At 67.7% G+C, this 26207-nt stretch overlaps 1 protein-coding gene across 1 annotated transcript in view; it reads right to left on the reverse strand.

Annotated features, from left to right (window-relative positions):
• The window catches only part of KIF21A (kinesin family member 21A), a gene marked incomplete at both ends in the record, with an annotated part of 51842 nt that extends 31650 nt beyond the window's left edge, over window positions 1-20192 (reverse strand). The window contains one exon of the mRNA XM_084256195.1: window positions 20149-20192. Within this exon, the coding sequence (XP_084112321.1) occupies window positions 20149-20192 (44 nt within the window). The remainder of the gene's footprint in view (window positions 1-20148) is intronic.
• Between the last annotated feature and the right edge of the window lie 6015 nt (window positions 20193-26207).

The following is a 26207-nucleotide window of genomic DNA, read 5'->3' on the forward strand; positions in this document are numbered from 1 at the left end:
CAATAAATGGTGCTGGGAAAACTGGGTCACTACATGCAAAAGAATGAAGCTTGACCACCACCTCACACCATACACAAAAATCAACTCAAAATGGATTAAGGAACTAGACATAAGACCTGAAACCATAAAATACATAGAAGGAAATATAGGCGAAACACTACGTGATTTGCACATCAAAGACATCTTTACAGACACATCACCCAAAGCAGTGATAGTGAAGGCAAAGATCAACAGCTGGGACTACATCAAATTAAAGAGCTTCTGCACAGCAAAAGAGACAATAACAAAAACAAAGAGAAACCCCACCAACTGGGAGAACATTTTTGCACCCAACACTCATGATAAAGGACTGATCACAAAAATCTGCAAAGAGCTGATGAGACTCAACAACAACAAAGAAAATAATCCAGTCAAAAAATGGGCAGAAGAGCTAAAAAGAAACTTCTCTGAAGAGGAAATGCGAACGGCCAACAGGCATATGAAAAAATGTTCAACATCACTTGTCATCAGGGAAATGCAAATCAAAACTACCATGAGACACCATCTCACACCAGTGAGAATGACACATATTAAAAAAACTAGCAACAACAAATGTTGGCGAGGGTGTGGAGAAAAAGGAACTCTCCTGCACTGTTGGTGGGAGTGCAAACTGGTCCAGCCACTATGGAGAGCTGTGTGGAGATTTCTGGACCTACTAAAGATAGAGCTTCCATAGGATCCAGCAATTCCACTCCTAGGTATTTACCCAAAGGACACAGAAACGTCCATTCCAAAGAGCACCCTCACCCCTATGTTTATAGCAGCACTGTTTACAATAGCTAAGCTTTGGAAACAGCCCAAATGCCCAAAAATAGATGACTGGATCTAGAAGATGTGGTCCATATACACCATGGAATATTACTCAGCATTCAAAAAAGATAAACACATGCAATTTGCAGCAACATGGATGGCGCTGGAAGGGATCATGCTCAGCGAAATAAGCCAGAAAGAAAAAGAAAAATACTGGATGGTCTCACTCATAGCAGGAATCTAGAAAACTTAAATAAGGGACCAGGAAAATGAATAACTATAAGAAAGTGAAAATCAAAATCAACAAAAAACTATGAACCAGAGACACTTTTAGGGGGCGGGGGCGGGAGGGGAGGGATTGGGGTCAGAATGGGGGGGCTGCAATTGTATGGGGAATATAACAATAAAATTTATTATTAAAAAAAAAAATCAAACACTTCTGGGGGCCTCCCTGGTGGCGCAAGGGGTTAAGTGTCAGCACCATGAAGCAATCTGCAGCCTCTGCAGCACGAGTTCAATCCCTGGGCAGGGAAATCCCCACAGGGCGCAGCAGACCTCTCCGGTCTCCCCGCTGCTCCCCTCAGCAGTGGATTTTGGTCCGTCTGCCTGTTCTGCTCCCCGCTCTGTCTCTGGGGAATCCTCTTACCCACCCCTCTCACTTCTGGCCTGTGCCCCGGTTCTTGTATGCATAAATAAATAAATCTTAAAAAAAAATCAAACACTTCTGCAGCGGACACTTCTCCACTCTCAGAGGCAAACACTCCGATCAATAAATTCGCTACCAAAATGCTATTTGTGTGCATTTTTGGATTCTTACTCTTCATCTATGGCGTCACCGGGAAAGAGATGCTGGTGGCCTGTCTCCTGGTGCCCCTAGCTCACCCCACTAGCCCCATGGCCCTGTACCCCCGACGTGTGCCCCTTCCCCCTGCCGCACTCGGGATGCCCCCCACAGACTCGTGCCACCCCGCACTTGGACGCCTGCCAGGCAGCCCTGCGCGGGACAGCAGAGCCGGGACAGCAGGTGGGGCTCTGCGTGGGACAGAGGCTCCGCCCAGGGCTCACGGAGAGGGATCAGCCCGCATAGCCTCGGCCCCCGACATATGCCACGTTCTAGCACCTTCCTGCCCTGCTCCGCTTAACTTCAAGGTTGCTTTTCAGAGGAAGAACGTGAACCCGGGGATACCCTGACCACAGCCCCGTCCAGGCGGCTGGTCCCAGGCGGTCCCCTCTCGCTCGCTCAAGCCCTGGGACCGCCCTGACGTACGCCCTGCCCGACGGCAGGACCACGCTGGCGGAAAGTAACAAATCACAGACAGAGCGTGGAGGACGCCTTCAAAGCAATCTGGCTCCACATCTTGGTCTTTGCGATGCCGGAACTGAGGTCAGTGAAAGGAGAAGAGGGCAGCCGTTAACCCACATCGCCTGGGCCCTGACCCCTCTGTCCCCAGGGTGGGGGCCAGGAGCGCAGGAAAGACACCAGAGAGGAACCGCCTGCCCAACACGGCCGCCTAAAATGGACCCCTGGCACCAAATGTGTTAAGAATAGATGCTGGGGGCCTCCCCTGGTGGCGCAGCGGTTGAGCGCTGGGCTGCGAGGCTGCCCCAGCCTCTGCGGCGACGGTTCACTCCCCGGCCGCCGGCGAGGGTCCCACAAAAAAAAAAGAGTAGATGCTGGGCCTCCCCAGCGGCGCAGGGGTTAAGTCTCAGGCTGTCACCGCCACAGCCTGAGTGTGACCCCGGCCACGGAGCTACCCACATGGCGCGGCAGAGCTCTCCTCACTTGCTCACTGCTCCCCCCAGCAGTGGATTTCAGTGGCTCCGCCTGTTCTGCTCCCCACCCTGTCTCTGGGGAGTCCTCTCACTCCCATCTCTGGCCTGCACCCCAGTTCTTGTGTGCATAGATACATAAAATAAATCTTAAAAAAGAAAACAGGTTGCTTTAAGCATCTTTTTTCTTGCACTGTGATCAGATGTTTTCCTCTAATAAAGGAACCCCCAGCGTGCTTGTTTGCTTGAGGGGTGGGGCGCTGCCAGCCCCCATCCTGCCAGGGACACCCCGCCACTCCCGCGGCCCCGTCCAGACCTGGCAGTGTCTGGCTGCAGGACAGAGAAGGGAGAAAAAGTGACTGTCATGGACACTGCACGGACCGGACACCAGAGCAAATAAGACCAGGGCCCCTCGTGCCACGGCCACAGCCCCAGGGCACGTCCGGCTCAGGCACCCTCTGGCTGGTGCTCGGAGCTGTGGCGTCTGCTTTCCTCCTGCTCCCTGCGTCCAGCCAGGGCGGGCGCCGCCACAGAGCTCGCCATCCATGCCAGAAACACAGTGTCCACTCAGCGTCCCTGGCCAGCTCGTCTCGCAGAGCCACGCCATCTCCCCTGCTGCCACGGCCCATTCTTCCTGCCCATGGCTGCCGCCCACAGCCACCCCCGCCAGCCCTTTCTCTCACTGGACTGTGGCAAAGGTCCTGGGGCCAGCTGGCCTGGGCAGCTCCACCCCACAGCCTGCCCCCCACAGCCCCATCAGCAATGTTTGTGGAACAGGAGGCTTTCGCGGAGGGAAGGGCAGTTTGCACAAGGGAGGCGGAGCCCTGAAATGCTGGTACCGGGGCCAGGCCATGCCCAGACCCTCCAAAGCTGACAGGTGGGAGACTTCCCAATGCCACTGAGGCCCCCCAGGCCCAAGTGTGGCCCAGCTCCCTGCGGAGGGAGGTGGAGGCATCACCCAGTGTGAGCAGCAGCCTGCAGCCCAGCCCTCGGATCCTGGGGACACCCACTGCCCAGCCCTCAGACCCCAGGACACCGGCTGCCTGGCCCTCAGACCTGGGGGCAGCAGTGGGGGGTTGCAGGGAGGAGGGCGTTTCCCCACGACCTGCTGGGCTGTGTCCTTCTCCAGTCCAGTGGGCTCTGAGTGTAGGAGTCAGGAGCCAAAAGAGGGGAAACTTCTAGAAGCCAAAAAAACCAAGGACAGAGGCCCCCAGAAGACAGCCCTGCAGACCACCAGGACCCGACACATGACCGTGCAGTGCTGTGTTAGGACAGGACCCCCCCGGCCAGCAGGCCTGCTGCCCCTCGGGGCCCTGCCTTGCTCTGGAGACCTGACCCGCTGGGGACAAAGCCATGCACCCCATGCTATGCCCTTAGCACCCACCGCACAGCATGGCCGAGCATCCACCCGCAGGCCCTGGCCCCACGGAGGCTCTGTCGAGCGAGGGCAGGACCCATGGTGCCGTTGCATGGGGTCAGGAGGGAGGAGGGCAGTGAGGGCAGCATGGGCAGAGGCGGTCAGGGTGAAGGGGCACCCGAGCCCCAGGGTGCGGCAGGAACCTGCGTCCGGCTCCGTGGAGCAGCCTGTCCTCGAGCGCATGTCACTGCGGGGGGCAGCAAGGCCCACTGGCCAGGCCAGGGGCTGCTGGAAGCGGCCGTGGCCAGGCCAGGCCCTCGGGCATCCCAGGAGACCAGGCCTTGAGCAGCCATTGGGGGTGCCACCCAGGAGGGCCGAGTCACAGGAGTCACACCTGCAGGAGGTGCTGCAGGCCAGGGCAGCTGGCCGGGCGGGTGGGCGGCTCCCACCCAGGGCCACACTGTGGCTCCGCCACCCTCGGCTGGGCCTGGAGACGTGGCCTGGGCCGCTGTCACATTCCCAGCCCCGCCCAGGACCAGCCGAGTCAGAGTTTCCAGAGGTGGGGCCGGAGTCCACATCTCTGCAGCTCTCCCGGGGCGTGACTCACGCGGGTTCCCACGGCTGGGCCAGCCCCACGCAGCAGCCGGCCGGGCCCTGGCCGCAGCCCGCAGGCGTGGGCACCTGCACCGAGCCTGGGCCCAGGCTGCTGTGCTCGGTGCCAGGTTGGCAGCCACTCAGTGAGCTGCGTCTGCCCGGCCGCTGTGGGCGTCACCAGCCAGCGCTCGCCCAGGGCACCGCACGGGGGCACAGCCCTCACCCCTGGACGCGCGGCAGACGCAGCAGAGGCCGGTAGTCTCTGCTGAGAACGGGGTGCCCTGGGGCTGCACAGACAAGTGTGGAACGCGCTGTAGGGGGACGCCCTGCCTGGACTGAGGTGCCCCACGCCCCACCTCAGCGCCCAGCCCTCATGTGTCCGCAGCGACCAGGCTGCAGCAGCTGGGGTCGCCACAGGGCAGGGATGGAAAGTGTGTCAGCCTGAGAGCTGCGTCCTTCCCTCCCGGGCAGCCTCGGGTTAGTGCCCAGATCTCCCCACGACGGCTCCTGCAGACGCGGTCTCTGTTCTCGCTTCATGTGGGACCACGTGTGGCCCACAGGGCCGGGAGGCGGTGGCACTGGAGGGGCTGAAGGCGGAGAGCTGGCCCTGGAGCGTGTCTGCCTGCAAGGACAGTGAGGAGGCGGCCGTGTGCCCCAGAAGCCTGAGACGTGCTGGCCGGCACCCCAGGATGTCCAGCCTCCCCGAGGGGCATGGTGAAGGCCGGGGGGCTGCAGCCTCTGCCCTGAGCGGCATCTCCCTGCAGGCGCGCCAGGTCCCGAGCAAAGCCTGGCGGTGGGGCTCGGGAGCTCGACAGGACTCAGGATGCAGCTGCAGCTGTGTGGAGGGTCCTCAAAAGACTAGAAGTGGATCTGCCATACGACCCAGATTTCCCCTCCTAGAGATCCACCCAACGGACACAAAACACTCGTTCAACAGGAAACCTGCACCCGTGTTCGCGGCAGCACTCCTCACAGCAGCCGGGCTATGGAAACCACCCAGATGCCCCCAAATAAGTGACCGGATCAAGGAGACACAGTGGAACACTCCTCGGCCCTCAGAGGGATGGGCTCTTGCTATTCGCAGCAAGATGGATGGAGGTGGAAGGGCGATGCTCCGTGAGACCAGCCGGGAGGCGAAGGTGGGTGCCAGACGGCGGCACATCCATGTGCAATCTAGAAAGCTGGCCGCTGCTCTGAGGCGCGGGGCAGGGAGCGAGAGGAGGAGGGCACGAGGGAGAGCGCCCTGGACGGGGGGTGCGCTGGAGGGGGCAGCACCTGAGACCACACCTGGGGGAGTCCTGCACTGCCACAGAGATTACCCAGGGCGTGAAACGATGTCATTTCATGTAAGGACGCAAAACCAAAAGGACCCCGTAGATTGTTCAAAGAAAACTAAGTTTCAAAGTAAACAGTTAAGAAGTGACATTTGGGGCCCCCCTGGCAGCCTGGGGGTCAGTCTCATGCTGTCACCACTGCGGCCTGAGTGCGATCCCCGGCCGGGGAGTGACCCCCAGGCACAGCAGACTCTCCTGTCTCCCCGCTGCTCCCCTCAGCAGCCTGTCTCAGTGGCCCCGCCTGTTCTGCTCCCCACTCTGTCTCTGGGGAGTCCTCTCACCCCCACCCTGCACCTCTGGCCTGCTCCCCAGCTTTTGGAGCATAAATAAATAAATGAGGGTGACATTTGCCTAAGCCACCCGGCCACTGGGCCACACTGCGGCTCCTGGGCGGGTCCTGGAGGAGCTGCCTGCCCCTCCCCCCACCCCGTCTGGGGAGCGCGGGGCTTCCAGGGGTGTGGGGTCCCACGCAGCCCTCCCACCCTCAATCCATCCGTCACGTGTTAATTTTCTTAATGGGGAGAAGGTGGAGGTGTACAGGGAACGGGGCACGGGGTGGGGGTTGGGGGGTGGGGAGGAGCGGCAGGCGGAGGCCTCTCTCCTGCCACCGCAGCAGGGACTGGGGAACAAACGGCCTTTGATGGGCGCGCAGAGCCAGGCCTGGTCTGGTGGGAGGGCGGGGAGGCCAGCCAGGAGGGCAGCCTGGGCCTGGGAGCCGGCGTAAGCAGCTCCCCCTGCAGACGCCCGCTGTGGTCAGCTGCTGGCCACACCCTGGCCAGTGACCGCGGGGAAGGACAGGGGTTCCAGGAAGCAGAAGGGCCCCTCCCGGAGTGGCCGCAGTCTAAGGACACGGTGGTCAGTCCTGACATCTTGAGTCGCGAGCCTGCACCGGACCCAGCAGGCAGTGCGCTCTGGAGGCTGCTGCCCGCCTTGGGAGCGGCAGGTGCAAGCGCAGGGTCAGCAGCCGCTGCCCTGAGGGCCCGGGCCAGGGGGCCTGGGCTCCACGGGAGCACGACAGCGGGGCGGGGCCGCGTGCCTGGAAGCCCGGAGGTGAGGCCAGCGCGGCGTGACCCCAAGTCAGAAACAGAAGGGAAAGAAACAGGAGCGAACTCTGGGTGCAAAGAAGTGAAATGGAAAATAAATCACCAACGAAACTTGCTTTCAGCCAAAGGCATGTTTCTGCCAGCTCTGCCGCGGGGCCTGAGGCACAGGCCACGGGCCAGGCTCACAGGCAGGGCAGGCAGGACAGGCCTGGACGCCTGGGGCAGCCGTCTGGGAGGGCAGAGGGCGGCTGCCCTGGGGGCTGAGCTGGGGCCTCGGGCTGTGACCCCGCCCTTGGCGAGGACCCGCCTATGGCAGTGGCTGCGGCTCTGGCTCCGGCGTGCACCCAGCAGCAGTGCTAGCCGGGCCCAGAACCTCTTCCCCCTCATTCCCCTTAGTTCTCCTCTTACGCGGATTTTCAGGGCCGTCCCTTCCAGGCCCCTGGACACTGCGTGGCCGCGATCTGGACATCACGTGGCGCTGGCGGGACAGGGGCGGGGTGGGGCCTGGGCTTCCTCGCCGCTCCCCACTGAGGGGTGCAGGGCTCAGCCAGGGCAGGATCCCACTGGGTGCTGTGGCCTGCGCCCGGCCCGCTCTGCGCGGAGCCCACCCTCCTGCTTGCGCTGCTGGTGAAAGCTCGAGAACCCCCGTCCCCACCCAGGGACTGGGCGAACAGCACCGTCCACACCGCTGGCGGGCGGGCACTCGCCCGGGGAGCCCGTGTGGCGGGTCCGTGCGCTCCAAGCGGATACAGCAGGTGAGAGGCGGCGCCAACCCCCACTGCCCATGGAAGCTGCCCCGCAAGGACGGCGTCAAGTGTGCACGGGGACGGCCGTGGACCCGCGTGCTGCTCTGGGCGGCGTCTCAACAGAATTGTTCTGACCCGGCCACGAGGCCCGTCCGCCCAGCGCTGTGTCTTCTCCCGTGGCTTTTATTCAGTTCGTTTTAAAGATTTATGTATTTATGCACACAAGGGCTGGGGGGCAGGCCAGAGGTGCGGGGTGAGAGGACTCCCCAGAGACAGTGGGGAGCAGAACAGGCGGATCCACTGAGCCACGCTGCAGCGGGGAGACAGGAGGGGTCTGCCGCGCCCTGTGGGTAGCCCCCTGGTGGGGATGCAGAGACTGTGGACAGCTTCCCAGTGTGGTGCTTAACCCCTTGCGCCACCAGGGAGGCCCCTTTTCCATGTCTTTTAAGGACAGCCTACAGCTCTGCGGCGGAGTCGCTCACCTCTTTTTGTTATTTTTTTAAGGGTTTCTTTTGATGTGGCTGTGACTGGGGTCGTCCCCGGCTCCCTCTCTGCTAGGGTGTCATCGGCGTGTAGGAAGGTGGCCAGACGGCGCCCCCCACCCGCCTGGTGTCTCCAGCAGCCTCCGCGCGCAGCACAAAGCAGCAGCCAGACGTCAATAAACACACGTGGAAGAGCGACTCAGCAACGCATCGCGGGGAACACCCCTGCGTGCTGGTGTCTCTGAGCAGGAGAGTCTCGCACACCATGAAGCGAAAAGGTAACAGAACAGAGACATGCCCTGGCCTCGGCTAATGCCCTGGCCTCCTGGGCTCGCGCCACCTGAGGGCCTGAGTGTTTATTCTGCCGCCCTCGTTTCACAGAGGACAGCTCAAGCCAGGAGAGACAAGGGAGTTGACAAACTATCAGATCTGGAAAGGACGAGGCCGCGGTCCAGGAGAAGCTGCTCTGAAGAGCCCCGCGGGCGGCCCGGGGGCCGGGCCCCACACTCGGCCGCAAGGGCCTCCGAGCTCGGTGGGAACAAGACAAACCCACACTCCTCTGCGCGGGTAGACAGAGCAGGCGCCGCTGAAGTGGGACCGAACCTGTCTTCGCAGAACGACCCAGGCGCAGGCCTCACGGCCACAGCTGGCGCGTCTGCTCCCGCCGCTGCGGACAGAGGCCCGGGGCGGGGTGCAGGGCGGACGCAGTCCTGAGGTTCTGTGGTCCAGAAACCCACCGCGGGCGTCCCGGGAGAGCACCCGCCGGCGCCCAGGGCTTCCTGAGGCGCCCTGCCCGCCCCTCCACCTCCCGCCCTGCCCCCTCCCGAGAGCCAAGGGCTCGCCCCACAGAGCTGGCCCATCAGGTAGTGCAGGTTTGCCTCCTTGTTCTGGGAGCTGCTAAGCAACCTGCTACCTGCCCGGAAGGTGCCTTAAGCGGTCTGCTCTGCTCTGCCCCTGCGAGGCTCAGACCTGCCACTGTCCTGGGGAAGGCGGTGACAAGTGACAGCCCAGGACAGAGACACGGATCAAGTGACCTTCTGGGACAAAACACAGAGCAAAGAACGGGGGCCTTTTCGGGGACAGCAGTGAGCACTCGTCTTCAGCGGGGGGGGCAGCAGAGGGTCCCTGGGCGGCAGACGGGCTGAGGACACGCGCTGAGAAGTGCTGACTTGTCTGATCTGACCACAGCACCTGTCCTCAGGGCGAGCTCACTGCCTGTGAGGGGACCCCAAAAAAACAGCCCGCGTGGAGGGCACCGGACAGGAAGGGCCAGCACTGCCCACGGCTCAGTCCCCAGGTTCCCTTTCCATGTGCCCTGGGGCAGGGGCGGGGGCGCGGTGTCTTCAGGCCCTTGGATGTGGCAACAGTCTCGGCTGCGACACCAAAAACACACGGGAGAAAGCACAGCCCCCGGCTCACCAAGCCGACAAGCAAGTGTTCCCTGGGCGGCGCCGGGACCGCACGCAGAACCCCCCGGAACGGGGGAAACGTGCGCAAGTACTTTATCAGACAGATCCGGCACCCGCGAGGAGCCTGACACCTCAATAATGAAGAAACAAGCAATTTGAAAACGGGCACGGGACCAAACAGACACATCTCCGGGGCAGAAAAGACCGATGAGGGCCCGCGTGGAAGGCGGACGGAAACCTCGACCATCCCCGGCCCGGGACGGGCGCCAGCATCACCGCCAATGGCCTCACTGGAGACGCACGACCGCGACAGTGACCGCGACCCCCCCCCCGCCCCCCCCCCGCCCCACCGAGCCGGGCACCCTCACAGGCACTGCACAGGCGTCCACAGCCTGCACTCAGGGACCACAAACCCGGCGCAGGCCGGGCCTAGCAGACCATGGGCAAAGCGCGCTAAGCCGGGCACAGGAGCCTCCCTGGTGGCGCAGGGCTCAGGTCTCGCTGTCAAGCCAGGGAGGGACCCCCAGGGCACAGTGGACCCCTCCCGTCTTCCCGCTGCTCCCCTCAGCAGTGGATTTCAGTGGATCCGCCTGTTCTGCTCCCCACTCTGTCTCTGGGGAGTCCTCTCACCCCCGCACCTCTGGCCTGCACCCCAGCTCTTGTGTGCACAAATTGATAAAATAAACCTTTAAAATAAAGAGACAGTAGGCACACAGTGTGGCCGCTCCACCCGCGGCCCAGCACCCCTCAAAGCACCCCCTGCACCCGCAGCCCTGCACCCGCAGCATGCTCCACATACAAGCCATTTTACGATCTTACAACCACATTCCCCTGGTCGCGCCTCAGATTCTTCGCGTTTACAATGGGGGTATAAATGGGCCTACTGGGTCGCTGGGCGTCCACCAGCATCACGACGTTGCGATCACCATGGCGTGGCTTCCATCCACCACCCGGCGTCCCCGCCACCCGTTCCCTAGTGCCCGGCTTCCGTGGTGCCGCCCCCATCCCCCGGCCCCCCGCAGAAAGGCCTGCACCTCCAGCCCCCAAAGACCCCTGGGCAGTCTCTGTCCCCTCCTCGGTACAGGGCCAGCGGTGAGCCCCGCCTCAGGGCACGCCGCGCTTCTCCAGACCACGTTTGCATCCAAGCTGAAGGCTGGGCACCAGGGAACAGGCGTAGGAAACCTGAAACCAGTTAACGGGTGGGCTGGGGGCAGGCGCGGGGGGTGCCAAGCTGTGGCATAGACCAGAGGGGGCGCCTCAGGGACCCACATGCACGCCGCCCGAGGAGACTCCGTGCTCCAAGCAAAGCGGGTCCACGGCCCTCAACTCGGGAGGCCCCAGGGCCACAGGACCAGTAGCCCGGCCACCAGCCGCCTGTGTCCAACCCAGTGCTGCCACTGCGCCCAGCGGGAGCGAGTGACCGGAGGATCCGCGCCGAGGGGCTGCCCTGAGCTGGGCAGGGGAAAGGGCCGGAGCGGACAGGTGGGAAGGGGTCCTCGCGGAGCCCAGGGACGCTCCGACCTCCAGATAAGAGGGTGACTCATCCATGGCGCCCACGGCGCTGGGTTTGGGCATGCGCTGGGTCTGGGCACGCGCTGCGGCAGCACAGGAGAAGCAGCACCAGGCTGGAGCGCAGCGGCCCTGGTGTCACGGCCTGAGCCAGGAGGCACCGCAAGGCCGGAGGCAGGGCAGGGCCTGCGGAATGCTCCAGGACTGCCCGGCAGCTGCCCGCAGGTACACCAGCTGGTCCACCCCAGCAGCCAAGGAGCGCAGAGACGACACCGGAGCCACAGTGAGCAGCCGTGGGGGCTGCGGGCTCAGGTTGCTCGCCCGCTCCCGGCTCCATTAGGGAACAACCAGCCATTCTTCGCCCCTGCCCCTCCGATTCCCTCCCGGGGCAGGGCAGCGTCCAGCAGGCGGCCGGGCCGCGTCTCCCTGACGCCCTCCCTGTCACCTCTCTGTTCTGGGAGGACAGGACACGAGATGGCCCAGCCCCAGAGGCCCCGAGCCCGGGGGTTGCGAGCGGCGTCGGACGACGCGTGGACACAACGCAGCGCCTCGCCTGTCCCCATGACGGTGGGCAGGGCCGCTGAGCGGGGCACGTGGAGCGACAGCTGCCCTAAATGTCCACAGAGGACACCTCCCACGGGAGCAGCTGACTCAGAGCCGGGCCGATAAGATCAACAAACTGTCCGAACAGGAAAACAAATGAGTATTTTGTTTGCACCAGCACCCACGAAACGGGCGCAAACAGACTGGATTTCACAGGCTCAGACTGTCCCCTCACAAGCAAGCCGGCAGGAGAGCCACGTGGCAAACAGGACACGCTGCCGTGGTGTGTGTGCCAGGCTTCCACATCGCCACCAAGGTCACCCCGACACCCCCACTGATGTCACCCCGGCTTTGTCACTGAGATCACTCCGGCCTCGCCACCGAGGTTACACTAGCACCACCACCGAGGTCACCCCAGCGCAGCCACCGAGGTCACCCCAGCACGGCCACTGAGGTCACCCCGGCCTCGCCACCGAGGTCACCCTGGCGTGGCCACCGAAGTCACCCCAGCGTGGCCACCAAAGTCGCCAGGCCTCGCCACCGAGGTCACCCCAGCACGACCACCAAGGTCACCCCGGCGTGGCCACCAAAGTCACCCCGGCCTCACCAAGGTCACCCCAGCACGGCCACCAAGGTCACCCCGGCCTCGCCACCGAAGTCACCCCAGCACGGCCACCGAGGTCACCCCGGCCTCACCACCAAGGTCACCCCAGCATGGCCACCGAGGTCACCCCGGCCTCGCCACCAAGGTCACCCCAGCACGGCCACCGAGGTCACCCCGGCCTCGCCACCAAGGTCACCCCAGCACGGCCACCGAGGTCACCCCGGCCTCGCCACCAAGGTCACCCCAGCACGGCCACCGAGGTCACCCTGGCCTCGCCACCAAGGTCACCCCAGCACGGCCACCGAGGTCACCCCAGCACGGCCACCGAGGTCACCCTGGCCTCGCCACCAAGGTCACCCCAGCACGGCCACCGAGGTCACCCCGGCCTCGCCACCAAGGTCACCCCAGCACGGCCACCAAGGTCACCCTGGCCTCGCCACCAAGGTCACCCCAGCACGGCCACCGAGGTCACCCCAGCACGGCCACCGAGGTCACCCTGGCCTCGCCACCAAGGTCACCCCAGCATGGCCACCGAGGTCACCCCAGCACGGCCACCGAAGTCACCCCGGCCTCGCCACCGAGGTCACCCCAGCACGGCCACCGAGGTCACGCCAGCACCGGAAGGCCCGGGCCCCTCTCCGGAAGCGGACGGCCTGGACGTTCCCGGGTTTGCTCCCCGGTACCGGCAGACCCCCGGCCGCCGCGGCCCGCGGGCGGGGCGGCCCCCCGGGGCAGGAGCCACGGCGCGACACCCCCGGGCCGCGCGGCTGCTCAGGAGCCGGGGTCTGCGGTGTGGCGGCCGCCGCGCGGCCGGGGGGCCTGAGGCCAGCGGGCGCTGAGGGCTGGAGCCTGGGGGGGGGGGCAGCGGGCGGCAGAGGAGCCACGCGTGGGGCCGGCGAGAGGCGCCGCAGGCGGCGGACACGGGGTCGTGCCGTGGGGCGTGGCGGGCGTGGCGTGAGGGCGTGGCGGGCGTGGCGTGAGGGCGTAGCAGACGTGGCGTGAGGGCGTGGCGGGCGTGGCGTGAGGGCGTAGCAGACGTGGCGTGAGGGCGTGGCGGGCGTGGCGTGAGGGCGTAGCAGACGTGGCGTGAGGGCGTGGCGGGAGTGGCGTGAGGACGTAGCAGATGTGGCGTGAGGGCGCGGCGGGCGTGTTGTGAGGGCGTGGCGGGCGTGGCGGGCGTGGCGTGAGGGCGTAGCAGACGTGGCGTGAGGGCGTGGCGGGCGTGTTGTGAGGGCGTGGCGGGCGTGGCGTGAGTGGCGTGAGGGCCTAGCAGACGTGGCGTGAGGGCGTGGTGGACATGGCGTGAGGGCGTAGCAGACGTGGTGTGAGGGCGTAGCAGACGTGGCGTGAGGGCGTGGTGGGCGTGGCGTGAGGGCGCAGTGGACATGGCGTGAGGGTGTGGCGGGCGTGGCGTGTGTGGCGTGAGGGCGTAGTAGACGTGGCGTGAGGGCATGGTGGGCACGGCGTGAGGGCGTAGCAGACGTGGCGTGAGGGCGTAGTGGACGTGGCGTGAGGGTGTGGCGGGCGTGGCGTATTGGCATAGGGGGCGTGGCGTGTGGTGTAGTGGGCGTGGCTTTAGGGGTAGGGGGCGTGGCATGGAGGACGTAGAGGGCATGGCGTGAGGGCGTAGAGGGCGTGGCATGGAGGACGTAGAGGGCATAGGGGGCATGGTGTGAGGGCGTAGAGAGCGTGGCATGAGGGCATAGAGGGCGGGGCATGGAGGACGTAGAGGGCGTGGCAAGGAGGATGTGGGGCGGGCGTGGAGGACTAGAGGGCGTGGCATGCAGGGCGTGGCGTGGAAAACGTAAGGGCGTGGCCTGGATGATGTGGAGAGTGGCGTAGAGAACGTAGAAGGCGTGGCGTGGAGGGCATGGCGTGGCGGGCGTAGGGGACGTGGAGCGCATGCAGGGCGTGGCATGGAGGACGTAGAGGGCTGGCTTGTGACGTGAGGATGGAGAGGGCATGGCGTGGAGGGCATGGCGGGTGAGGGGCGTGGAGGGCGCGGCCTTCCGGGCGTGGGCGCGGCCTTCCGGGCGTGGGCGCGGCCTTCCGGGCGTGGGCGTGGCCTTCCGGGCGTGGGCGCGGCCTGCCGGGCGTGGGCGCGGCCTGCCGGGCGTGGGCGTGGGCGCGAGGCTGGGAGACGGCCCGACGGGGCCCACGGCGCCCGGGCCCGCTCCAGCAGCCCGACGGCCCGCGGCGGGTGGGCGGCCCCGGGGGCGCCTCCTGCCCGTCGTGGTGGACGCTCCAGGCCGGGCCGCGGCTGCCCGGGGTCCCGCGGGCCGGACGGCGCGGCCACGGTGCCCGCCCTCCGAGGCCGCCGGGTCTGGGCGCGGGCAGAGCGGCCGCCGGGCCGGGGATGGCCGCGAGGGGCGGGCTGGGCCGCCTGTGGGGCGAGCCCGCTTCCCGCGCCGCCCCGCTCCCCGCCTCTGCCCCTGCCCGGGCCGCGCCTGCCCCGGCCGGGCTCCTCCGACGGCCCGCGCGGGGCGGGGCGGGGCGGGGCGGGGCGGGGCGGGCCCGGGGACCCAACCTCACGCCGTCCTGCCGCCCGGCGCTGCCCGGCCCCGGCCACGGACGGCGCCCGCAGACGCCCGGGCTGGCCCCAGCGGGGCTGCCGGGGGGCCGGGCTCGGAACCGCCGGGGCCGCGCTCCGCGAGCGACACTGCAGCGGGCCGGCGAGGGAGCGGGCTGTGGGCGCCGAGCCCACGGACTCGCCCTCCACCCCAGGGACGTCGCCGCGGCGGGGCGGGCGCGCCGGGAGGGGCAGGAGGACGGCCAGGCCTCCCCGCGTGGCCCCAGGCCCGCACAGAGCAGGGACCGGCCCCGCGGGCCTTCAGGGCCCTCCAGCTGGAAACCCTATTTGGTCAATAACTACGGAGGCCCTGGAAATTGTGTGCAGTGAGTCAGTCTACGAATTTCAGAAGCAAAGGACAAAGGGACGCGACATGCTGTTCTCACACGTCCAGAAGCTCCGGGGTAATCTCGGGCAGCGCGCCAGCGGGCGGGGCTCTCTGGTTGCCGTCGGGCCAGGTCCCAGCCGCAGAAGTACCCCGAGAAGTTGGGCCAGCGGCTCCGGGCAGCGGAGGGCAGGGCGGCAAGCCCACCGCAGGGCCTGTTTCTGCGGGACAAAGCCTCGCCCCTTCCGGCCGGCACCGTCCTGGACGCGTCTTCCTGGCCGGACACTCAGGCAAAGGTCATGCTGACCCTGGTGGACAGCAGCTTCTCACAAGCCGGCGGCCCCACGGGGTGGAGACGCAGCTCAGGGGCACACCCACAGTAAGGGCTGTTGCCAGTTTCGCTTCTTTGAGGAGAAATCGATGAAAACTGAAAGATCAGGCCGATTACGGAGTCGATGCCAAGGTGGTTTCTGCCTTCGTTGCCCCACTGAACTGGAATTTCTGGTGCACCGCTCACCACCCCATAATTAGGCACCCAGATAATAGCCAATTAGTAGGTGAGACGGCAAGAGTTCAGGGGCGGTAATTACTAGGCACAACCTGACTTCCCCAGCCCTGCGTGGCTGGCTGCCCGCAGCCGCACAGCCAGGGCCTCCTGGTCGGGGAGACACGCTGGCCGCATCCGGCCATAAAGCCGCTCAGCCCCACGAGGACGGCCTCCAGTGCCCCCCGCCCCCGCCCTGCAGTGCCTGTTCCCTGCCCTTGAGGGCTGGAGCTCGACCCTCGCACAGGGCAGGGGGGAGGCAGAGTAGGGCCGCGCGGTGACTCTGTTGTGGGAAGCACAAGCTAAAAGCACAGCTACTGGAAAGAAATGAAAACCACAGGGTCTCCCTGGTGGCGCAGGGGTTAAGACACAACCTATGAAGCTGTCCGCAGTCACTGCAGGACGAGTTCGATCCCCAGCCAGGGAGCTACCCACACGGCACAGCAGACCTCTCCTGTCTCCCTGCTGCTCCCAAGGCTGAGCGGAGGTGGTGTCTCCCCAACAGCGCGGTTCCCCGCAACAGTGGATTTCAGTGGATCTGCCTGTTCTGCTCCCCACTCTGTCTCTTGTGAGTGCTCTCACCTCCACACCTCTGGCCTGTACCCCAGTTCTTGCATAAAAATAAATATTTTAAAAAAGAAACAAAAAAAAAGAAAACTGCTGTGATGGTCTCTCAAGTCTCACTGTGCCTTGCCACCCAGGCCCGCCGGCTCCGAGGAAGACGAGGGAAGAGACACAGGAGCCCAGCGCTGCCACAGACAGGTTCTTGCGTGGACCTTGCCGCCTGGCCTCCGCGTGCTCCCAACAAGATGTTCTTTCAAGTGCGCCCCACAGTGCACCAGCACTGAGGCTCCAACTCTCTTTGTGACCTTGAAACAGGCACGAGAAATGCTCCGTGACGTTTGGAAAAGCTGTGAGGTCAGGGAGCTGGGCCGAGCCCTGGCCTGGGACTGGGTGCTGGGCCACGGCCTCTGAGATGCTTTTATCATCTGTGAACAGAGCTAATGCTGTCTCCCCACACCTCACGGGCGCAAAGGCAGATCAACGGCCTCCCTGGTGGTGCAAGGGATAAAGCACTGTACTATGAAGCAGTCCGCAGCCTCTGTGGCATGAGTTCCATCCCCGGCCTGCCAGGGAGCAACCCACAGGGCGCAGCAGACCTTTCCTGTCTTGCCCGCTGCTCCCCTCAGCAGTGTGTTTCAGTCAGTCTGCCTGTTCTGCTCCCCACTCTGTCTCTGGTGACTCCTCTCACCCCCCACATGTCTGGCCTGTACCCCAGCTCTTGTATGCATGGATAAATAAATCTTAAAAAAAAAAAAGCAAAGGCAGATCAAATAAAACACAGAGCCTGGAGGGCCTCCCCTGGTGGCGCAGCGGTTGAGCTCTGGGCTGCGAGGCTGCCCACAGCCTCTGCAGCGCTGGTTCGTTCCCTGGCTGCCAGCAAGGGTCCCACAAAAAACAAAACAAAACAAAACAAAAAACACAGAACCTGGAATGAGGACACGTGGGGGGCACAGCCCACACTGCCTCTCAGCAGCCAGGGCTCGGCAAACCTGGCACTGGCCAAGGCTGAGCGGAGGTGTTGTCTCCCCAACAGCACGGCTCCCTGCAACAGTCATACAGCTAACAGGGAGCGTGCAAGTCCTCACCACCTGATACCTGCTGTCACCACCACATGATACCTGCTGTCACCACCTGATACCTGCCATCACTACCACCTGATATCGGCCGTCACCACCTGATACCTGACGTCACCACCACTGGAACACGCTGACACCGCCAACTCAGCACGAGGGAAAGAAAGTGCAGGGAGGGACCCTATACTGTCAGCACCAGGCCAACCTAACATGGAGCACCCCCGCCCCCCACCATGGGTCCAGGTCTCCACATGCACGCCAAGCGGAACCTCGACAAGTGAGAGCATGTCCTCCCCAGCCCTTGGAGGACCACGGGCCTCGGGCCAGCCAAGCACAAGACACATTGCTGCACCATGCAAAGGCCCCTCGTGCCGTGTGCACTCAGCTGCACGTGTTGCCCGCTGGGCAGCTCAGACAGGCAGGGGAATGGGCGCCCTTGAGAGGCGAAGGTCTGGGATCCACGTTGAGCCACTGATGCTCTTCTGACTGACGGCTCAGCTCTACATGGAGAATAAGAGCCAAGGGTGACCACCCGGTTCTGCCCACCTCCACCACTGCCCCAGCTGTCCACCCGCTGACCGAATGTGCTCCAGACATCAGCTGCCAAGAGAGCCACTGGCCAGGCCTCCGTGCCGCCAAGGCTGAGGGAAGACAGCCACTGGGCTCAGCTGTGCATGCGTGCACGCCTGACCTGTGTGGCGGCCTGGCCGTGACTAGTCCCTGCGCATCGACATCCTGCAGCGCTGATGGGCTGCACAGCGTCCCTCGACACCACGCCCCACATTTTAAAGAAAGGATAAATCAGTGCTACCTGATGGAAATAAAAGGCAAGGACCATGGCATTTAATTTTTAAAATTCTGACAGCCACATGAGAAAAGGAAAAATAAATGGAATCATTCACTTTAAGAAGACTTTATTCAGCTCAACGTAGCAAAGCATCCTCATTCGAGCCTGCGCCATGCGAAGGCCAGGGCAGCCACACCTGCTCGCCAGTCCGTCAGCCTGCCTGTTCTGGTCAGCCTGCCTGTTCTGGTCAGCCTGCCTGTTCTGGTCAGCCTGCCTGTTCTGTTCGCAGGCTCTATCTCTGAATCCCGCGTGTCCCCAGGACATGTCCATCCTGACGCTGCGTCTCACCCGAAGCCCTTGGCGAGAGCTCAGACGACGGGCATCGCAGTCAAAGGGGACCCGGAGGGACCATCACCCCAGGGCGGGCGCTACGGAGGCTAGAGCAAGGGCCGCCCTTGGCTCTGAGATGAGGTCGCTGAGTCAGGAGGCCGGCAGCCTGGGTTTCCCGAGTGGGACTCGGATGCCGCGGGGCCAGGGGCGCAGATCCCGGCCCCACCCAGCAGGCAGGCCCCACCCAGGGCCGCAGGGTCCCTGTTCCCCGGACGGGGTCTGAGGCGTCTTCCCCACCGAGACGCATCCCCGTCCCCAGAGCCTCAGGGCAGCAGGGACCTGCTCCGAGGGGCCGCGGCGGCCCCGGCTCGGGCACAGCGCTGCGTCTCTGCCGGTCACCGACAGCAGCGCCGCCCTGCGCTGCCCGGTTCCCAGCGCGTCCCGCCCAGGCCGGGCCCGCGAGGGGATCCCGGGAAGCAGCCTGGCGAGCAGCCGGTCTCTGTCCGCCCGTCTCTGGGGGGGAAGAACCTGCCGTCCCCGCCTGAGCCCGCAGGGCCGGGCGAGAAGGGCCTGACGCCGCCTGTGCTGTGGGCGAGGCCGGCCGGGGTCCTGCCCGCGCCGCCCCTGGGTGTGGGCAGCCGCGCGGCCTCCAGGCCCGTCTGGAAAGCGGCGCCGCAGCAGCAGCCCGCAGCGAGGGCTGGTCAGGAGGCGGCGGGCGCTGCGGCTTCCCGGGGCCAGGCCGGGGAGGCGGGCGCGGGGCAGCGGCCCAGGGAGAACCGGGCGGCCCCCGCGCCCCAGGTGCCGGGAGGCCGGGCGCTGCGCGCTGCGGGCCAGCGGCGTGTTCCGCGGGGAGCGTCCGCTCAGCGCCCTTGGCGGTGGCGGCGCGTTTAGAAAACCGCTCCCGGCCGGCCGCGGGGCCCGGGCCCAGCCCCAGAGGGTGGCGGCGCCCGCGCCCGCGCCCCCCGCCCCGGCCCGGCCCGGCCCGGCCCCGGGCAGCGCGGCCTGCGCCGAGCCTCGGGGACCCCGGTGAAGGCGCGAGCTGGGGAGCGGCTGCGCCCAGCCTGCTCCGCCTTCCAGGCCGCCTCGCCGCCGGCGCCGCCGGGTCCCGGGGGGCGAAGCCACCTGCGCGGACGCCCGGCCCGGCCCGCGGTGGCGCTGCCCGGACGCGGGCCCCGAGCGGGGAGCGGCGCGCGGGCCTCCCTGGGCGCGCGGCCGGGGCCCCGCGGCGCCTCCAGCCGCGCCCGCCCCGCGAGGCCCGCGCAGCCCGGCCCCGCGCCCGCCCCGCCCCGCCCCGCAGCGCGGGCAGAGTCCAGGCCCCGCGGCCCCGCCCCAGGCCCGGCCGGGAGGCTGCGGGCGGGGGGTTCTCGTTCTCTCGGGGGGATCCCGGGGCCCGGGGCCCGGGCCGGGGGGCGCGGGCGGGGCCGGGCGGGCGGCTGCGGGGCGCGGGGCGCGGGGCGGCCCGGCCCGATGATGCTGCAGTTTTCCCGGCGGCCGCGCCCGCCTCGCCGCGGCTGCGCCGACACCCCGAGTCCCGGCCCGCGCCCCCCGCGCCCCCTCCCCGGGGCGCCCCGGCCCCCGCTGCGCCCCCCCGCCCGGCGCGGGACGCGGGGCTGCACCGGCCGGGCCCGGCGAGAGCCCGCGGGGGCCCCGCAGTCCCGGCCGCGCCCCCCGCCGCGGCGAGCCCGGGCCGCGCAGGTGGCAGCGGGTCCCCCGCGGGCCCCCCGCCCCGGCCCCCGCCCCGGCCCCGGCCCGGCCCCCGCCCCGGCCCGGCCTCACCTGACGGCCACGCGCACGGAGCTCTCGTCCGGGGCGCCCCACATGGCGGCGGGGGGCCGGGGCGGCTCGCTCACCTCCGCGCGCCCGCCATGGCCGCGGCCGAGTGCGCGGGGCGGCGCCGGGGCGGGGACAGCGGGCGGGGACGGCGGCGCCGCCTCCCGCCTCCCGCCGCCCGCCCCGCCCGCCCCCGCCACGCCCCCCGCGGGCCCCGGGGGACCCCCGCCCCCGCCGCGGCCCCGCCCGCCCGCGCCCCCCGCCCCCCGCCCCCGCCCCCGCCGCGGCCCCGCCCGCCCGCGCCCCCCGCCCCCCGCCCCCGCCGCGGCCCCGCCCGCCCGCCCGCCCGCGCCCCCCGCGGGGCCTCGCCCGGCCCGGGGCCTCCCGGAGGGCGGCGCGGACCTGCGCGGGGGGGGGCGGCCTCGGCGGGCGGGCGGGGCGGGCCCGGAGCCCGAGGGCCGCTCTGTGCCCGCCGCGCTGCGCCTGGTGCCGCCCGGCACGCCCGGCCCCGCCGCCCCGCCCCCCGCCCCCGCCCCCCGCCACCCCCCGTCCCCCGCCCCCCGCCCCCCGCCACCCCCCGTCCCCCGCCCCCCGCCCCCCGCCACCCCCCGTCCCCCGCCCCCCGCCCCCCTGCGGCCGGCGCCGGCCCTGGACACGGGGCGGGGCTCGCGGGCCGCGGGGTCCTCTGTGCGCCGCCGGCCCGGCAGGCCCCTGAGTGGCCGCGCGCTCGGAAGGCCTCGCCCGGCACCGCCCGCCCGCCCGGCCCGCGCACCCCGGCGCCCGCGGCAGACCCAGGCCCGGCCCAGGGAGGCCGGCAGGGCCGGGACAGGGCGCCGCGCAGGTGGGGCCTCCGGCCGGGCGGGCCCACCCCGCGTGCCGGGCTCTGGGCTGGGAGCCTGTCCCGCCTGCCCTGCCCTGCGGCGGGGCCCGCCCTGCCCACCTGAGCTGCGGGTGTCCGCACCGGCGGGAGCGCCCGGCATGCCCGGAGACCGCACAGCCAGCTGGACAGACGCTCGTGCAATTTACGGCCTTTCCACAGCAGCTCGGGTGCATGTGCACCCCAGCCTGCCGTGCACCCCAGCCTGCCACGCACCCCAGCCTGCCGTGCACCCCAGCCTGCCACGCACCCCAGCCTGCCACGCACCCCAGCCTGCCGTGCACCCCAGCCTGCCCTCCACACCAGCCTGCCGTGCACCCCAGCCTGCCACGCACCCCAGCCTGCCACGCACCCCAGCCTGCCGTGCACCCCAGCCTGCCCTCCACACCAGCCTGCCGTGCACCCCAGCCTGCCACGCACCCCAGCCTGCCACACACCCCAGCCTGCCACGCACCCCGCGTCCCAGGGCAGGGAGGCCCCGGGGTGGACAGACAGGGCGCCTGGGCCTGGGCGGCGCTGGCGGGGTCCCAAGGGGGCACCCGCCCTGCCTGGCCTACCTCCGCTTTGCGCCGCGGCTTCTCCAGAGAAAAGTCAGACCTCTGTGGGGAAACCCCTTCGCTTCAAACATCAACCACTGACGCAGCACCGTGTGGACAAACCGCACAAAGCCGCTGAAACCTGTCTCGGCCAATGCTCATCCCCAAACGCCAGGCTGGACGTCCCGGTCCAGGCGGCAGCCCGGTGACCGCTGCGGCCAGGTCCCCGCAGTGCCTGAGCCGGCAGAGGCTGCCGACACTCGGGCCACACCCGGCCGGGCAGCTGCCGCCCGACCCTGTAAGGTCGGCGGCTCTGAATTTAGAGCCAGACTCCTTCAGCCGGACCGTCCTCGCCTCCTACCCGGGCCCAGGGCAAACACCCCAGGGCAGGGTTTCCCACACAGGCAGCACAGTCCAGTGATTCCTCCACAAGCCCGGGGCCAAGCTCGGGGTCAGAGGCTGGCCGCAGTGTGCGGGCGACTCGGGATGCTCCAGGGCGGGTGAGGGGCCCCGGAACCCCCATCTGCCCACTCTGCAGGGGCTCTGCCGCATCGGGGCGAAACCTGCTCTGGTGCGAAGACCTGAGTGGGGAGGGACTTGACGCATCAGCCCGCAGCACGGGAGGGGGACGGGTCTCCAGACCTGGCACCCGGGCCACCCTCCCCGGTGGGTAAATGTCCAGCCCAACCAGGGAGGACCAGAGTCTGAGGCCCGAGAGCCTGCCCCGGTCTACGGCCCCTCCTGGGGACCCGCAGGAAAGGGGCAGCGGGGGCCGGCGCGTCCGGGAGGAAAAGAGCAACCTCAGAATCCAGGTGCGAGCTGCCCCGTCCCGCCCTGGGGCCCGCGTCCGTCCCGACCGTCCAGGGCCGGGAAGGCCCCGCGGCTTCTCGCGCGTCTCCGCTCCGCGTCCTCCCCGGGCTCCTCCCGCCCCACCCTCCTCCTCCCGGCTCCTCTCCAGCTTCTCCCCCTGCTCAGCTCCACCTCCCTGGGGGGGGGGCATGGACCTGGACCCCCCCTTTCCTGGGGGCCCCCTGTCACAGAGAGGGTTAGGATCATTGATCACAGGAGTTTACAGCCTAGTGCACGGACACAAGCCTGAAAATCCCCAAGAGCAGTAAGAGAAATGGACGGGAGCTCAGAGCGGGGTCCCCGGTGGACCATCAGCCCGCACGGCCGCCCCAGCGCCAGCCGTCCTGCACCTGGAACATTCCCCCCAGATGTTCCCGTCTCGGCTCCCTTTGCTCTTTGGGCATCAGCTGAATGTTCCCTCTCAGAGACCCCCGAATGCCTGCAGCCCCCGGCCCCCAGGAGGCCCCTGTGGCAGGGGCAGCCACCCCACCCCACTCCCAAGCTGCTCTTTTATCTGTTTTGCGTCATTTTCTGACTATTCGCGTTAGCGGCCCCGCTCGTGGCCGTGGCGTGTGTGGGAGGCCGGCTCCAGACACAGAGTGTGTCACTCAGGGGGTCCTGGTGTCCACACCCGCTGCGGATGTCACCCTCCCTAGCGAGGGTCAGGCCAGAGGGACACCGAGTGCCAGCTGTTCCCCAGGCCCACATCTGCCAGCTCCCGGCCCCGGAGACAGTGCAGCTGCCGCCCTTGCCTCGGCCCGCGTCTGGAGCGGGGCGCCCCCGCGGTGCCCGGGGGCCGCTCCAGGGAGTGTGGTGTGGCTCTCAGGGGTCAGGGCCGCCTCAGGCAGGTGACCCCCGCTGCGTCACAGCCTCGTGCCCGGGTGCGGGAGGGGGCACCGTGTCCTCCGCGCCCCCTCGTGCCCCAGCCTCGTCAGGCCACCCCGAGCAAGCACAGATCCAGGGGTCGGGTTATGTGGGGGCAGCCAGCAGGAGGGCATCCTGCCCAGGCCACTGTGTCCCTCCGGCCCAGCCCTGCTGCTTCCTGGTGTCCCCTCCCATGGACACTGTCCCAGCAGGCGCGGCCCTGCCCTGTCCCTGCCGCCCGCCCCCACAGTGGCGCAGGGCCCACCGGGAAGCCAGGACAGTGTGGCCGGGCGGCGCGATGGTGGCGCCACCTCAGCTTTTCCTGCCCAGGAGGGGCCAGTCTCCCCGGCCGGGTTATTTCGGGCTAAAAGCACTTCACTTCTCATGCTGGGACCACGGGACCGGCTCAGCAGATGGGCGGAAAACAGCTCCTTTATTAGGAATATCTCTGTCGATGCCACCTTTGGGAAGGCAGGGCCGATGCTGCCACTGCACCTGTCTGGCACACCTGGGGTCACATCCAGTCCAGCGGGTCGCAGGAAGGGGTTCAGGCAGCAGGTGAGGCTACTGTCCCCTCCGCCCTCCAGGCATGTGCTCTCTAGGTCATGTGCTCCCCAAGGCCGTGCGCCCCCCAGGCCATGTGCCCCCAGGCCGTGTGCGCTGTGCTCCTCTGGCTGCCGTCTCACGAGCTTGTCTGCTCCTCCTGCTGCTGCTAGTGAACAGATGGAAGGTGGAGGCCACCGCTCCATGCAGACCTGGTTCTGGAGGCGCCTGTCCAGGCAAGTCCTCCCAGAAGCCGCTGTGAGGACCCCTCTGGGCACCAGCCCATAGGCCCCGCCAGACCCGCCTTGTCCCATTTTCTTCTGGCGTTTTCTCTGGATGCAACGCGGCCAGGTGGAGGCCTCCTCACCTGCCCACACCTGTGCCAGGGGCCGAGAGTCCCTATGAACAACAGACCCCCACTGAAGATTCTCCCTGGAGGTCAGGGCCAGCGCCAACACCACCCTGTCCTGGAGCTCATGCACCTAGAGTACAAGCTCGCTGGGCAGATGAAATCTTGTTGCACTTTGTGTCCTTGTCGCTGGGGCCAAGGCCACTCTCTAGCACTGGCTGGAGGGGCAGGCCCTGCAGGTGGGATCGGTGCCCACGCAGCTGAGCATCCTGTCCTGCTGGCTAGCCCTGATCTCTTTCCTGCCGACCAGTGGCTGCGGCGCTCAGCTGGGGTGCCCAGGCCCCCGGTACCAGCTTGGCTCCATAATGGCTTTTCTTTTAAGGACTTGCAATAGGGTGAAAAAATAAAGCTTTGGGGCCTCCCTGGTGGCGCAAGGAGTTCAGACGCAACCTATGAGGCTGTCCGCAGCCTCTGCAGCAGGAGTTCGATCCCCGGCCAGGGAGCTACCCACATGGTGCGGCAGACCTGTCTCCCCGCTGCTCCCCTCAGCAGTGGGTTTCAGTGGATTCGCCAGTTCTGCTCCCCACTCTGTCTCTGGGGCGTCCTCTCACCCTCCCACACCTGTGGCCTGCACCCCAGCTCTTGTGTGCAGAAATAAATAAATCTTTAAAAAAAAAGCTTCGAGCTACGCACACCTTTTCGTCACAGTGTCTTTTGTTTGTTTTCAATATTATGGGACTTATTTCTAGTCCGAGACGTTTTCTCTTTTCCTACTTGGTGACTATTCAGATGCTGTGAAAATCTTCAGATGCTGCGAATCACCCTCGGAGAGTCAGGGCAGCTGCTCTTCCCAGAGAAGCCGGAGCAGCCAGGGGCCCGCGGGAGGCAGCAGCGGCGGGAGGGGAGGACGGTCCCTCCAGGCGCCTCCTGGAAGCCGAGCGTGGCAGCCAAGCCCGCGCTGCCGCCGAGGCCGGCGCTCCGGCCGGGACCGCGGAGGCCCCAGGCCGGCTGGCAGAGCCGGGGCGCGGGCGGCCGTCCGGGACGGGGACGGCGGGGCCGCCCAGGAGCGCCGCCCGGTTCCCGCGTCCGGATGCCGGGGCCGGCGGAGGAGCCTCGCCGGGCGGCGGGACGGCTCCGGGACGGCTCCGGGACGCGCGACCTCCAGGACCGCGCCGGAGACGCGCGGCCCCCGGGAACCTGCTCCCGCGCCCCCCGGGGCTGTTCTGAAGCGGGGTCCCCGCGGAGCCCGCCGGCCGCGCCCCGCGTTCGCGCGTCAGGGCCCCCCCTCCCCGCGCCCGGCCGCGCCTCCTGCCCTCCGCCGCCGCGCGCGCTCCGGCCGGCTCCGCCCCGGGCCCGGGCCAGAGGCCGGCGCGGTCGTCCCGCTGCGTCCGGGGCCGCCGGCGGGGAGGCCGTCGGGGGCGGCTCAGGCCCCGCGGGGGCCCCGGCCCGGCCGCCCTGTGCGCAGGACACGGCCCCCCGCGCCCCGCGCCCCGCGCCCCGCGCCCCGCGCGGCGGGACCCGGGCCGGGCACACGGGCCGTGGGCGGGGCCGGCCGAGGGCGGGGCCGGCGGGGCCGGCGGGGCCGGCGGGGCCGGAGGGCGGCGGGCCGGGCGCGAGGTCGGGGCGGCCACGGGCCCCGCTGACCGGCCGCGCCCCGGGAAGGCCCAGCCAGGGGGGCGCGGGCGGGACGGGGCCGGGACCAGGGGCGGAGCCCGGCTCTGCCCTCCCGCCCGGGCCCCGCCCCCCGCGCCGGCCCCGCCCCCAGCCCTGGCCCCGCCCCAGCCTTAGGCCCCGCCCCAGCGTGGGCCCCCGCCCCCAGCCCTGGGCCCGCCCCCAATCTTGGATTCCGCCCCCAGCCCCGGGCCCCGCCCCCAGCCCTGGCCCCGCCCCAGCCTTAGGCCCCGCCCCCAGCCTTAGGCCCCGCCCCCAGCGTGGGCCCCCTCCCCCAGCCATAGGCCCGCCCTCAGCCCTAGGCCTGAGCCCTACCCTGGGCCCGCCCCCAGCCCTGGGCCCGCCCCCAGCGCTGGGACCCCCCCCAGCCCTAGTC

The sequence above is a fragment of the Talpa europaea genome (genome assembly GCF_964194135.1).
Source record: "Talpa europaea genome assembly, chromosome: 15".
NCBI lineage: Eukaryota > Metazoa > Chordata > Mammalia > Eulipotyphla > Talpidae > Talpa > Talpa europaea.